General features: G+C 41.5%; 4 protein-coding genes across 4 annotated transcripts; 3 read left to right on the top strand and 1 right to left on the bottom strand.

The window, feature by feature from the left end:
* Nucleotides 1–410: 410 nt before the first annotated feature.
* MELLADRAFT_104633 (uncharacterized protein) lies at nucleotides 411–1,478 on the top strand (the record flags this gene model as incomplete). Its single annotated transcript, XM_007407868.1, has 2 exons — nucleotides 411–1,382; nucleotides 1,446–1,478. 2 exons carry the CDS (start codon nucleotides 411–413, stop codon nucleotides 1,476–1,478), a joined length of 1,005 nt encoding a protein of 334 aa, XP_007407930.1.
* A 2,121-nt stretch (nucleotides 1,479–3,599) lies between these two features.
* MELLADRAFT_77253 (uncharacterized protein) lies at nucleotides 3,600–4,981 on the top strand (the record flags this gene model as incomplete). The annotated part of the gene is made up of 5 exons (XM_007407869.1): nucleotides 3,600–3,612; nucleotides 3,744–3,943; nucleotides 4,015–4,167; nucleotides 4,223–4,332; nucleotides 4,402–4,981. 5 exons carry the CDS (start codon nucleotides 3,600–3,602, stop codon nucleotides 4,658–4,660), a joined length of 735 nt encoding a protein of 244 aa, XP_007407931.1.
* Nucleotides 4,982–6,960: 1,979 nt separating this feature from the next.
* On the top strand, nucleotides 6,961–7,905 carry MELLADRAFT_84333 (uncharacterized protein; the record flags this gene model as incomplete). The annotated part of the gene is made up of 2 exons (XM_007407870.1): nucleotides 6,961–7,129; nucleotides 7,202–7,905. 2 exons carry the CDS (start codon nucleotides 6,961–6,963, stop codon nucleotides 7,903–7,905), a joined length of 873 nt encoding a protein of 290 aa, XP_007407932.1.
* A 345-nt stretch (nucleotides 7,906–8,250) lies between these two features.
* MELLADRAFT_104631 (uncharacterized protein) lies at nucleotides 8,251–9,061 on the bottom strand (the record flags this gene model as incomplete). Its single annotated transcript, XM_007407707.1, has 5 exons — nucleotides 8,251–8,420; nucleotides 8,483–8,511; nucleotides 8,581–8,853; nucleotides 8,898–9,015; nucleotides 9,049–9,061. The coding sequence occupies 5 exons, from the start codon at nucleotides 9,059–9,061 to the stop codon at nucleotides 8,251–8,253; spliced, it is 603 nt and encodes a 200-aa protein (XP_007407769.1).
* Between the last annotated feature and the right edge of the window lie 5,017 nt (nucleotides 9,062–14,078).

Here is a 14,078-nt window from a genome sequence, read left to right as displayed (position 1 = left end):
GCATCATTAGCAAGTTATCACTATCGATCAAGCGCGTCAAAACACTCAAATACATGTAAGCAAGATTGCACAAGACATAAATCATACAATATCACTTTCGCTTAGTTGCATTCTGATCCATTCTGAACTGGCATCTTGTGTAACCAACGTCCAAATCCGCCACAGAACCTCCATCTACCTTGCCCATGTCTTGCTCAACAGACTTACCCGTCGAGGTTGTAGATATAATTATCAAACAAATTATATCCAAATTACCACTAATGCCTTCTGACACCAACGACAGTGGAAACACAAGATCACCACGCCACGAGCACATGAGTCAGGTCCTTCAACTACGTTTATTAAGCCGAACCTGGAATACTTCCGTCATACCCCTTGTATTCCACACTTTGCATCTTGCTCGCGACACTATGACCACAAGCCTTGGTGACGCGTGGACGAGGCGTTCAATGATCACCACCTCGCCCCAACTGCGGAACCTCTTCCTGGACAACGTTTGGCATTCAATGCCGTCGCCCATGTCAGTGCCTGGTATTGTTTCGACATGCGGCACATTGCCTTATCCCCTCTCAATCCTACCTGAAAGCGCAGCTTCTATCATTTCATTGTCGGCTGCGACTTTGGTAAACCTAAACCTACGATTCATCGAGGTTGTTGGGTTTTCGCCTGTGCTTTTGCATGCAATACAGAGTGTTACAAACCTCGAAAGGCTTGCGATCCTGGGACCTCAATCTTCACACAACGTCAACGATTTCATGTCTCTCAAGACCCTCTTAGAAAACACTCCTTCATTACAGTCCTTAGCCATCAAATTTTCATCATTGCCGTCCATGCGTCTACGCCCAGGATCACTTCCGCGTTTATCTCATTTTTACGTATCTTGCAGCCTCAACAATCACCGAGCTTGCATAGACATTTGTCGCGAAGAAAAAAGGCCAATCAGCTGTCTTGAGCTTTGCCCCGCAGCAAACCCAAATTCAACAGCCTCTATCGCTCTAGGTCTCATCAATACGCTGGAAACATTATTCATCATATCCATTCCTAACTTGGTACCGTGTGGCATCCGTCGCCACGTCTTTCCGAATTTGCGGGTGTTGAGAAGCGAATACTGCCAGTCGCCAATAATGAATCTGTATTGGTTGCGTTGGCCTATGCTCAAGACTGTCGAGGTCTTAGTCACTTCTTATAGATCTGGAAGTATCTACTGGAGAAATATACTACAAGAACATCAACTTCCAACTTTCCGAAAACATCCAAAATTACAACATATTGTTTTCACGACTGTTGAAGGTGACCACATACAAGACTATTTGGCTGACTCATTTGCAAGGGTTGGAATCATTTGTCACTTCATGCCTCAATTAAATACAAACCAACTTGCAGTACGTTCCAAACTTTTCTTCTCACAGCGAAAAATCCTTATATTAATGTCCTTTATTTGGCAGACTCTTCCCGACCGACTCACACTTGGGACATAGTTAGTCAAAGCTTAGTATGGAAATTTTTTGTGATTAAATTAAATGTTTACGTTCGCTTTTGGCCATGTCTTGTATTTTCCGTCTTTCATTATTTATATTGATTAGGACACACTATTGCTACACACTCTCAGATTTTAAGGTATGATGTGTGAAACACATCTCCCGCTCAATTGCGAAATTGTAATAAAATTTGACCATATGCCAATGCAGATCCGGGGAGCTACCCACCCTGAAATACTACAGGGGTTGCTCCGGTGGATTCCTGCCCCAACGCTCCCAATTGGGATTTCCCGGACAACTTGGCCCCAAACACATCACAATGTAAATCCATCACCAGATTGAAATTCGACCACTATGTGATCCTCATATTACAAACCACCTCTATATGATACTTTGAACCTCAAGCAAAAATCACTAAGTCCCGCTCAGACCATCTCCAACGCTTTCATGGGCTCAAAGGCCTTAAGATTAACTTGGTGTGTAAGTAACGGAATCCTCATTCAGCCCGTCAAGCTCAATGTCATATCACTGATAATCTCATCGACATGCTCCAAAAAAGACTGCGCAATTTAACTCGACCGAATTGCCAATCGCCCTCAAGTATTTGTGTGAAATCAATAGCCAAGAACATAGATATGCAACTCTCAAGTCCAGGCGCAAGGCAAATTGATTGACAATATGTTAAAATTCATATTCAAGCGGGAACAGCATTGTCTTGGGAATCGCTCCAGGTGTGTTTTGCTCCTTTCAATTGTAGTAAAACGAAGATCAACTGATTTGGTGCATGGCACGTGGTTGTTGAATTACGAGCTTTGATTTGCTCAATCTCATCGTAGAGCCCATCACCGCGTAAATACCAAAACTCGGCGAAGGTGCCGATAAACTTGGCGATTAAACACTGCCAATAGAGATTGACGCACCTGGTTCCAATGCCGCCCTCAAGGTAATTGTCTACATACCTGGCTTCATCACGTGTTCAGGCTAGGTAACAACAATTCATTTGAAAATATTAAGCATCTCAAGGCATTACCTGCAATACAATTCGTAAATTGGTAATCAATGCCCCAAACTGATCCCAAGCTCGATGCACAATCATGTTTCACTCGCTTGAATTCTTCACGTTTACCTACATAATAGTCTTATTAACTTTGTTTCAAGCGGTTTCCGAGATTGGCTTCAAATTTGGTTAGTCATCTGCGACCGTTGCCTCACTGTCAATAACATTCCCTTGGTATGGTACTTACATTGTTTTTGAATTCTTGAATCAAATAGCCTGTGATAAGCATTTGTCAGTTATTACATCATTATTCTGTCTATCGGGTGAAAATCTCGGTTCCCTTTTTTCAACATCCAATCACCCTTGAAAACCTTCCAGGCCAGTAACATATCCTTATCTCAAATAACCCAGGAAAACCATGAATTTCGGATTGGTTCATATCACCCTAGCGTCGGCTCATAAATTTCCATAGAGAAATTCGTTTATCGGTTTCATTTGTTAGCTGTGATGAATGATCACGAGGTAACCATTCGAGAGCTCGAAGATTGTGTATCAAATCAAAATCAACAAACTTAGGGGAACTGCGTAATAAAGTTAGATTTCCGCATTGTCGAAAGCGGTCCTACTATATTGAAATGTATGTAAAGAATATATAAACCCTTGCATTTGGACTGATGCGTTGATCCTGCAATCCAAAGCACATCAATCGAACCTTTTCGAGAATTGCAAAGTCCAGGCTAAAAGGCCTGCAAGTTTTCCTAGGTGCATTTGCACATTTTCCTATGTTGCCCTTAATCACATCTCACAAATCAATTTTTGCTTTCTGTTTTTTCCCTTACGCTTCAAACTCTGACTCCAACTACCATCTATTTATTTAATACGTCATGATCTTAGTCCACGACCTAAACATGCCGAGAGATGACTTCAGCAAACCAACCGGTCATGGTGTTTATTTCTCGGGCAATTTTGAAATTGAAGGCAAAGTAAAAACTTTCCCCAAATCTGGAACGTATTTTTAGACTTGCGTTAACTGTTTTTTTTGAAATAGGTCCCTTCCGACCTTGGAACGAAATCCGGCTATCGTAGTTATATTGTATTTATCAATTGCGGTGGGGCTGACCGTGATGAAGCAACTCGGTACGAAATCAGAGCAATTGGGTATTCTTCCCCTTCATCTGGACTAGAAGACAAACAAATATACTTTCTTCGTGGTCTGTTTTTTCCGACTAACACTGTTGAAACCGAAAAGGATTCCTTCTACTTTGAAGGAGCGGATCATGCTCTTATTGGTCCTGCCAATGAATTTAAAGGTGAAATCATGAACACCGTCGGCATTACTGGTATTGGAGTTGTGGCAAAACTAAGCTACGTGGTGGAGGAATGTTGCAAGAACTTGCGAGACAAGAATGAGGCCGAAGATCCAAAAACAACTGTTGTTACTGTCGAGCATACCAATTACCATCCATCCGTAAGTCTATCAACAAACACCAATTTCACTTTGCTATCCCTGCAATTAACGCTTTAGTGATCTTTCTCAAGATTAAGCCTGCGCCAATATTCTACGTCGAGTATTGTGTGCGCCCATATAAATACCTTTCGGGTATTCCGAGAATTCTCAAGCTTGGTCGTGAGGCCATCTTCCATGGCTATCTCAAAGATTACAACGAAGAAACTCGTTGCTATATTGTAATTGTAAGTTTTTATGCCTTCGCTTTATTTCGGGATACTTAATATGCGCTGGAAACAGGCCAACAGAGTGTCAACGACCTCGGGTCATCGGGACGGCACGGAATTCGAACACAAAGCCGTTAAGGCCGAAGGCGTTCAAAATGGATCAGGTCGCCCGAAACCAAAAAAGTAAATAAATTCATCCGTTATTTGGTGAACTAAAAACTGCATACTTTGCTGACTGATAGTGTACGCAAGGTTTACTCCAAAGCCCGTCACCGCACCATTCAAATCACCAATGATTGCTACTGAGCCTGCTAATGATCCTCAACCAAGACCAGCGGAACACCCCACCGCATCGATGTCGGAGTCGGCCTCAGGTAGCGAATCTGAAATAGCTCTCAGCAAGGTACCTAGCAAAAAGAAGCGCCCAGCGGTCGTCGCTGGTAACAAAAGACCTCGAGCCCGCCCCGCGAGAAGAACCTCAAGTAGCACTACCCTTGACTTGACCAACTGAATTTAAATTGAAGATCATCATGATCATGTTTTGATTTCTTGCTCTACGGCATGAATCAATCATCGGGGCAATGATGAAATATACTTCTTCCGGAATACAATTCCCTTGATTTCCATAAACCGAATTGTGATAGATATTGAAGATAGTGTGAAATCCCCAAAAATTATTTCCTAAAATTACTACAAATGAAATCATCTTAACTTTTTTCTTTTGTGACGTATGTTTGGAAGTACAACTCTGTTCTCCTGTTATTGTCCTGGGCATCAATTTCAATATATGCAGAGCCAACAATGTAATTTCACAAACGTGCCAATTTTTGGGAACTCTGAGTGCACTTGAATTTTAAATCAACATTGAGACAACTTTTGATATCCTTATGGTGAACATTCCAACACTGAGTTTTGTGGTCTGAAAATTGGACTTCCAATTGAGGATCCTTTATGATTAGTATTAATTTAATAATGCGGGATGGTTCTTGAGATGATTTTACCATGATGAAGAATGATCATCTCGGGTAAATTCCTCGGAAATTAACTTTCGTTAGCTTTTGATATTGCACAACAACAATAATGATTCTCAAAATTGTAAGTCAAGGTCACAAGCTTATGGTTGTATTATGTAATGTGTCGTTGCATAGAAGGTGTTGAGAATAATTTTGATAATGTTTGGAATCCCAAGACTATTGATTATTCCCGTGAATTGTCAAAAACCCGAGCGAGGCCAAAATAATTAGTTGTGCTTTAAGTAACATACATGAGACATGTGGACAGTAGGAAATTGAAAAAATACTTAAATACAGCATTGAAAAAACTTGAAATTGCCTGAAACTAGACCCTAAATTCAAGCGCGTTCCTTCATTGAATCCATAATTTTTTCTTCTTTTGAATTGATACTTCAATTGTTTTCTGTTTTAGCGATCTAGAATCCGAATACCAAATTTTCAATTGGGTACGTTCCTTGACTTCATTTTACAATTCTTCGAGATTTGATTTGGGCTTATTTACTTGCTTCCTTGTGTAGCGGTCAGCGGGTAAATACCACCGCGACATAATATTCGTTGTTTCATTGATTTCACAACACCGGCGAAATCAACTTTTCGAATCAATACCTTGATTGATATACTTGCTTGGCGGTATCTCTTGCTTGAACCCACGAATAAGGACCTCAAATTTTAAACCAAGTACGTTTGGGAATTGTCATTTGTTTCAATCTTTTATTTTTCACCTTTCATATGCATGTCGTGTCAAATCCATAGTTTGGTAAACATCAACAGTCAAAGATAACAGGACTCAATTTCCAAATGTGGGACGAGACCGTAGTCTACTACCTTGTTGTTTACTACTCTACGAAGATTGAACGATTGTGCAGGTTGTCTGCCAGATAACATAAACTGATAATCAATTATCTACTACTTGATTGTGAAAGTTTTAATAGAAGCCAATACTTGGTTGAAATTAATCACGCTCTCGAAGATCACAATAGCAAATCGCTTTGAATTGCAAGTAAGTATCCAGCTCATTTGTCTGTTCACAAAACATAAATTATAATCATCTGGGTGAATAATGTGTCAATACCGAGAACATGTCAGAGATCACTTACCGAGATAACAGGATCCAGTTTCCAAAGGTGGGACGGAACCGTAGTCTTGGAAAGTGATTTTAGTCACACTCTCGGTGTTGAACAATATTCATTCAAATCAAATTCCCTTCGCATTTTCTCCTTTTCTCCTTATGATGTCAAATTTGGCAGTGTGTTAACGCCTGGCCTCCTTGCCTTTTGCATTTAAGTGTTACAGTCTCCGGTGATCGAGAGGAATACGACTATGTAAGATGTTTGTTTCAACTTCAAATTACGAATACGGTCTCGGAAAGTTAATAAGATGGGCTCAAGGCAGTGAAATTTACATATGTTCTAAAATTCGTTTTACACCGCTTTAATCCAGAATCAATCCCAAAACAAAGACCAAAGCAAAGAAGAAACGATCAACCAGTAGTTCAAAATACAACAAGACACGTGACAAAAATCGGGGACATCTCAAAGCCAAGCTTAAACTGAAGCAGGAACTTGGAAATCACCCTCACAGGAATGATGCCCGAGCAACTGCTTTCAAATCGCTACGTGCTGAACTCAGTAAACGTCTTGGTATACCTGCAGACTCACGCTTATATTTCTTGAAAAAACACGACCGAAAGACTCTCCCTAAAAAACCTCGCCTGAGAATCAGTTTTGGTAATTCTGTGTTGCTAGACGCGGATACTTGGAAAATCCTACAAGTAAACCGATTCATACCTTTCGGCAAAATGAACGGCGAAAAAAAAGAAGAAATGGAGTTTGTTGTTCAAACTTTGTACCAACATACATTAGCACGAGGGAAGGTTGAGATTAATAGTTCGGTTCAAGGCTTGAAAGACTGGGGCGAGATGAGATCTGCGGGATTTCGACCAGGCTCAGACAAAGGCCGTAAAATGGGTTGAGTACATTTGCTAAAGATTCTGCCAGTGGGTGAACGACGACCTGACATTCGATATGGACATTCCGCAGGAGTCACTGCTTTGAATGCAAAGACTGGGAAAAATAAAGAACTGATCTTTGAAGATCAAGAAAGAATGCTTGATTTGGCCTTGATCAACGAAACACTAGCGGAATGGATGTCTACGCTGTGCATGCATGCTTTTAAATCAAACAGAGATTTGGCCATCAAACACGAGATCCCATCATTTGCCGATATAGACTGGTCGAAGTCACCAAATGCGAATATTTTCGCATCGAGCGTCGTGGTAACAAGAGATGGATTCAACAATAATCCACACAATGATCGTGATGTTAGCGCTTACACCTACGGTATCTTCACTCGCATAAATCGTATTACAGGCCTACTTCATTGCGATGAAACATCAGACTATCTGGGTTATACGACCGGAACGTACTTCATCCTTGATGAATATCATGTCGAGTTGGCTTTGGATCTTTGCGACGGTGTTGTGGAAAGTATTTGGGCATCAGACGAAAATCACCACACTTCTGCTTCAACTACATATGAAGAGGGTCATATCTCTATCGCTCCCAAGTATTCACCCATCACAAGATTTGGGTGTTCACTCCAGATCAACGAGTCCCTGCTGAATCGCATTGAAGGCTTATTGAAGATGAGAGAAGGGAAAACGCCTCAAGAATGGGAGTTGTATAAAAAAGAAGTGGTCAAATGTTATGAACAAGAAATTGATTTCAAACTAAGCAAACTATAAATCTCTATGCTGCATGTTTAAGCTGTGCACGAGACTAAATCTTGTTTTCTCGAATTTCTAGAACGTGCTCAAAGAATTTCTTTTGCAATTTAATTTCCAATGTGGTTTTTTATTTGATCAGCTTTGACAGGAAGGGTTATCAACTCAAAGAGAAAGTGTGATACTGCTCTAACTTGAACAACTCATGATCACAACAAGAATAACTGTTAAAATTGGCTTATTTGCAACATGAACGCGGGATTAAGTCTACAGCCCAGATCTTAAGTCTAAATGCACCAGAAATTCCAACATTGTTCTTACAAATAATTCAAAATGCCGCAAGTAAGTCCAAGTTGGATCTTGATGTCAGACGGGAAGAGACGATGCAGGCACCGAGTAAGCGAACACAAAATTGATGTGAGAAAGGCCACGCTTTTGGTGCTCGATTTCCGCATGCCATACAATCGAGATCAAATTGTGATTAGCACGACTAGCAGGTTCATTGTGAAACTCAGAACCTAAAAGGATCGTGGATACTAGAACACGAGCGAAACTTGGTTATTCATTTCAATAACAAAAAACATGAAATAGAACCTACAACCGCTGCCTACGCCATTTTCTAGAACGCTGCAATTACAAAGGCGTTGATCAACCAATTGTGAAATTTTGAAATGTAAATGAGAACTTGTTACTTACTCTCGAAGGGGTAATCCCATAATATCGAAAGTACTATCTTGTGACAAATACCTGCCCTCCAAAACCAAAGAAAGGGGTGATCGCCAATCAGATTGAGGTCCAACAAATTCATAACGAGCACATTGGTTCTTAAAGTCAATAAAGTGATGGTAGGGCATATTTCCCCGGAATTCACAATACTCAGAAAGAAGCGTATGAATTTTGGTGTGAGTAGCATACATAGTTTGTGCAACTTCTTCCGCATTATTCGCTATTGGAGAGATATTGCGAAGACTATTTAAAAATTCAAGGATTTGAAATCCGACAGGCATAATTACTATGTATGATCGAAGACCAGAACTTTAACTTTTGATAACTTTTGATGTGAAGCTGGGATGTGTGTGATGCTGGGTATAGCCACGGAAATAGCGTATAAGTACTTCAATTTCCTGCCGCCTAATCATGCAAACAAAATACTATGACACGTACCATTAACGACCATCGGAGATGAATTGGGGTTGAAAACCTCCTATAACGAGTATCAACTGAGTTTGGATGTGGGTTTGTTCGTGAATCACTCGAGAAATGTGAAATATTGCCGGGAAACGAGTGAAAGCAAATATGGTAACAGGTGGCGGAATATTAATACTTGAATGCAGAAACACATTTGGAAATCAAATACACGAGGTATAAGCGATTCGAGGAGATTTTAAAGGTGATCATGACAAACATGTTTATCGCGTACTTGACATCGTGTTGAATGAAACTGCTTTATGACATTAACAATTTCGCAAATGGCTACTGGCAGCAATTGCTGTGCTGCTTTTGGCAGATCATCATTGGAGCTCAATTGAAGTGGGAAATTCGATTTGCCATTTACGAGAGAAGTTTCAATATAAGTTTTTCTCAGTATCTGCAAAATTCACAGAAACTAGGCTCGGGAAACTAACGAACAAACACGAAAATATAACAATGGGTGGGACATGAATCATTGAGAACTTTTAGGCATCAGGCGACCAGAATGTTGAGAGCTTGGAAAGATCCCTGCCGCGGTTGTGGAAATTCAAAATCCAAATGAATACTAATTCCGCGTTTGAAGATTGATTCAGACGCTGGCATAATGTGTGATTCGGAAGCAGGACGCAAGGGTTGCAATAAAGGTTATGGCATCAACTCACAAGTATTGAAAGTAAAGTGAAGACACCTTCAAGCTTTGGGGTATTAGCATCGTCTGGCTCTTCCGCCTCTCGACAAGATATATGATGCAATTGCAACGCAAACAGTATGTATAATGGATTCAACATGAGAAAGAATACTCCGGAGACTAACGAGTTGTATTTGTGATCGATGGATTATCATTATCAGCAAGATTTAGATGGATCCTTTAAGATACCATTCTCAAGTAGGATGAAAATATATACCACGAGCATCAGCGTATCATCAAATAACATTCTCGCTGCGAGTTTGAGGAGCGAGAGGCTATTGGTTGTAGCCTTTGCAGGTGTGCAAGTTTCCAATAGTATGTACGCGTGCATCGCCTATTGTTCCTTCTAAATTATAAGATTTACAAGCAATCAAATTGTAATGAGGCCATGAACCATCTTACGCGACTATTGCAAGCCTCAAGGATTTTTAGTGTGTTCATACGACTAGGATAATGATGTGAGTAGTGGAAAGATCCCTACTCTAACTCAATAATTGCTGTTTGATGAAGTGATTGCTCTAACCTTGCAACAAAACCCAATTCCACTCAAATCTATCTCATCTTTCTGCTTTCCTCAAGGGTCTTAGGTGGACTGACACCCAATTTGTGAATCTTGGTCTGTATGCCTTGTCGTGCAGCGGTACGACGTCAAAACCAGGGTCTTGCGATCCGTGCGGAAGAATTCGGAACGGAAGCAAATCTCCTTCATCGGTTTCATGGTGAAATTCCCTTTACGTACGCTAGGGCCGCAAAACAACCAATGTACGGGTTGTGGTGCATTAAGATGGAAGGCGGAGCGCAGAGTCAAAGACGCGAATCTCCTGGCCACGACCTTCCGAAATTGTTGTAACCACGGACAAGTCGATTTACCTTTAAGGTACTTTCCTCAAGACGTTGGCGAACAAGTCCCGGAATTCTATAAGGCCCTGTTGAGAGAAAATGATGAAAGTAAGTCGCATATCTGGCGATGAAGGATACCTTGTTGATACTTGGCTTCCAGGATCTAGAAAATTCCGAGAAGATATCCAGAAGTACAACAACGGTTTATCATTTACGTCCCTTGGCGCGAAAATCGATTCCAGTGTTCTGGGCCAACAAGGCCACAGTATCTTTCGGATTCAGGGCCAAATGTTTCACCGAATGGGATCACTAATGCCGATGCCTGACGATCATCCTGGGTTTGCCCAACTCTATATCTATGGAGGAGGGGGTGAGGCAGAAGCTCATTTGAGAATTCAACGCACCAGGGTTACTCGTCTAGAACCAGAAATTATGCTACAACTTCAAGAATTCATGTACGAGGTCAATCCCTACGCTCAGCGTTTCAGATCAGCTGCCAAAATCTGTAATGAAGATGGACCTGTGCGCACGCTCCAGATCAACACACTCACGATCCCTGGCACCGATCATCGCCGTTATAATCGTCCAACAGCGAACAAGGTCGCTGCGATAATCGAAGGTGATGGAGAAATTGGTCGCTATGGGCGTGATATTGTCTTGAGGCGGCAATCGGGGGAAGTAGAGGCAATTTCGGAATTGCACACGGCCTACTTTGCCCTACGCTATCCTTTGTTGTTTCCCTACGGTTCTCAAATGTGGCACGATTTCTATACCAACCCAACGGAGGATGGTATGATTTGTTCTCTGTAATACAAAAGTCTTAATTTGCACTAATTTTTTGTTACTGACTTAGATCCCGAGGGCACGGTCACATGCCTTAAGTGGTTCGCATTCTTACTTTTCAAACGACCAGCCTATTCAGTTATCCTCGCGTCGGGGCGACTATTTCAAGAATTTGTGGTGGATATGTATGTTTGTGTAGAACACGCTCGACTAAACTTCATCCGATTGCACCAAAGAGAACTGAGAGTTGAACTATACAGCGGAATAGTTGAGGCACTTGGAAATGAGGTCGAAGACGAAATAGTTGGACGCCGTGTAATCTTGCCTTCGAGTTTTCTAGGCGGTCCACGTAATATGCAAGCTCTGTACCAAGATGCGATGAGCTTGGTGGCAGAATTTGGACACCCGAGTTTATTCATCACGATGACCGCGAACCCACAATGGAGCGAAATCACAGAGGCACTAGAAGACGACCAAACTGCGGATGACCGTCCTGACCTTGTGGCGCGCGCTTTTCACCAGCGTTTCCATGCAATGCTTGCGGACGTGACAAAATGGGGACGTCTTGGTAAATTCACAGCTTATGTATACTCAATTGAGTTCCAAAAGAGGGGACTTCCTCACGCGCATTTGATCTTGTTTTTGAATCCTGAGTCACGGCCGACGACACCAGCAATGGTAGACTGTCTGATCTCCGCTCAGCTACCGGATCCCGAAAGAGAGCCAGAACTCTTTCGACTGGTATCCCATCATATGCTCCATGGTCCTTGCCAAAGGTACAAGTGTTGGACGGGGACGAAATGCAGAATCGGATATCCTAAGCCATTCTGTGAAACAACAATGCTACCAGACAATAAATACCCAACTTACAAGCGACCCTGCAATGGCCGGTTTTCAATCAATGGTAACACAAGATTTGACAACGGCAGCGTAGTTCCATATAACCGCTTCCTTCTCCTCAAATACCAGTGCCATATGAACATAGAAGTAGCAGCCAGTCTACGCGCAGTAAAATACCTATTTAAATATATTCTCAAAGGTCACAATCGAACAATGGCGAATGTGGAAGAGGAGGGTACTAGGGATGAAATCTTAGCTTTCCTAAACGCACGCTTCCTCAGTGCCCCGGAAGGTAAGCTTTCAAGGAAACACATTTAGAAAACTTAAGCTAACACATGTTCTTAGCGGTGTGGAGGCTTCTGCAGTACAAATTATCAGGCAGATACCCGGCAGTCCAAAGGCTGAATTTGCACCTAGAGGATGCTCAAACAGTTTACTACCTTGATGAAGCAGGTCTTCGTCGTGCGATGGATACTGGTCGCGCTCAGCGCACAACCTTGACAGAGTTTTTCCGTTTATGTTCAGAAAATTGTCAGCTGCCTAGATCGCAACTAACAATTCGCTCATTGAAATATCAAGAAGTGCCCAAGTACTTTAGGTGGGTGAAGTCTACGAAAAGGTTACAAGCTAGAAAGAACAAACTCCAGTCCATTGGACGCATCTACTACGCGGGAGTCAGACGTGGAGATGTTTACTATTTACGACTGTTGTTACAACATATCCATGGACCCACATCCTTTGCGGCCCTAAGAACGGTCAATGGGATTGTCTACAACTCTTTCCGGGAAGCAGCGGACGAACACGGGCTACTGTTGAATGATAGGCACTACCATCAATCTCTTACCGAAGCCGCCGTCTGGAAAACTGGACACCAACTCAGACAAATGCTGGCAATCATCTTGTGCCACAGTTCACCGGCGAATCCTTTACAACTATGGACTGAGCATATTGATCATCTGTCTGACAATTGTGAACAAAAACTCGAAATTTTGGTGCCTCATATACAACCTAGCATACATCATGTTCAAAACTATGCACTCTTTCTGCTCGAGAAGACAATCATAGGAATGGAAAGCAGCTTAGATACTGTGGGCCTGATGCCGGTAGACCAACATTTGCTCTTCGAACTCGACCTACCAGACAACGAGCGAGCGACAAATACCCAATTTGTTGACCCACGAGAGAGTCGCAGAAAGTACGAAGCAATGAAGGATAAACTTACGAACGAGCAACGCAACGTGGTCAATACCTTGTGCGAAGCTATCGACGTCACTCACATCTGACTGGCAGCCAGTTCTAGCTCCGCTACTTCAACGTTGTGGTGATCAATTTATGGGATCAATTAAAAAATTCACAATTACCAGTTTACCAGTTTATTAGCAGGATTCAGCAGGAAAGAAAATTCGAAATGGAGGTTTTTGATCAATTGAAGCTCTTGTAGGCTTATGTATTGGTCATTAGGTCAACATTACATTATTTTATTTCACATATTAAGATCATTATAGTTTACTTACAAATTTATTACAAAAAGAAAGAAAGAAAAACATAAGAAAAATTCGAAATTATAGGTATAAAGGTTGGAAAATGGTTTTTAGGTTAGTAAAAATAAAGTTATGGGTATTATGAGGTTAGAATATGAAAGAACAACATTATATGATACTATGAAAATTTTAATCTTCAAGGTTGATAAGTAGAAACAGAAGTTATTAGGAAAAAAGCACTTTTTCGAAGTTGGTAAACAAGAGGTACACGTGTAGTTTGGTTGTGTAATAGTGGTAGTGATGGAATTTAAGGTTGCCAAGAGGATTTTCCGGGATTTTTAAGGCTATAGATGATGATGTCATATTACATG

This window comes from Melampsora larici-populina (assembly GCF_000204055.1).
Source record: "Melampsora larici-populina 98AG31 unplaced genomic scaffold MELLAscaffold_10, whole genome shotgun sequence".
Lineage (NCBI taxonomy): Eukaryota > Fungi > Basidiomycota > Pucciniomycetes > Pucciniales > Melampsoraceae > Melampsora > Melampsora laricis-populina.
The sequence above is the reverse complement of the archived record's forward strand: the minus strand, read 5'-3'. Positions and strand labels throughout refer to the sequence as shown.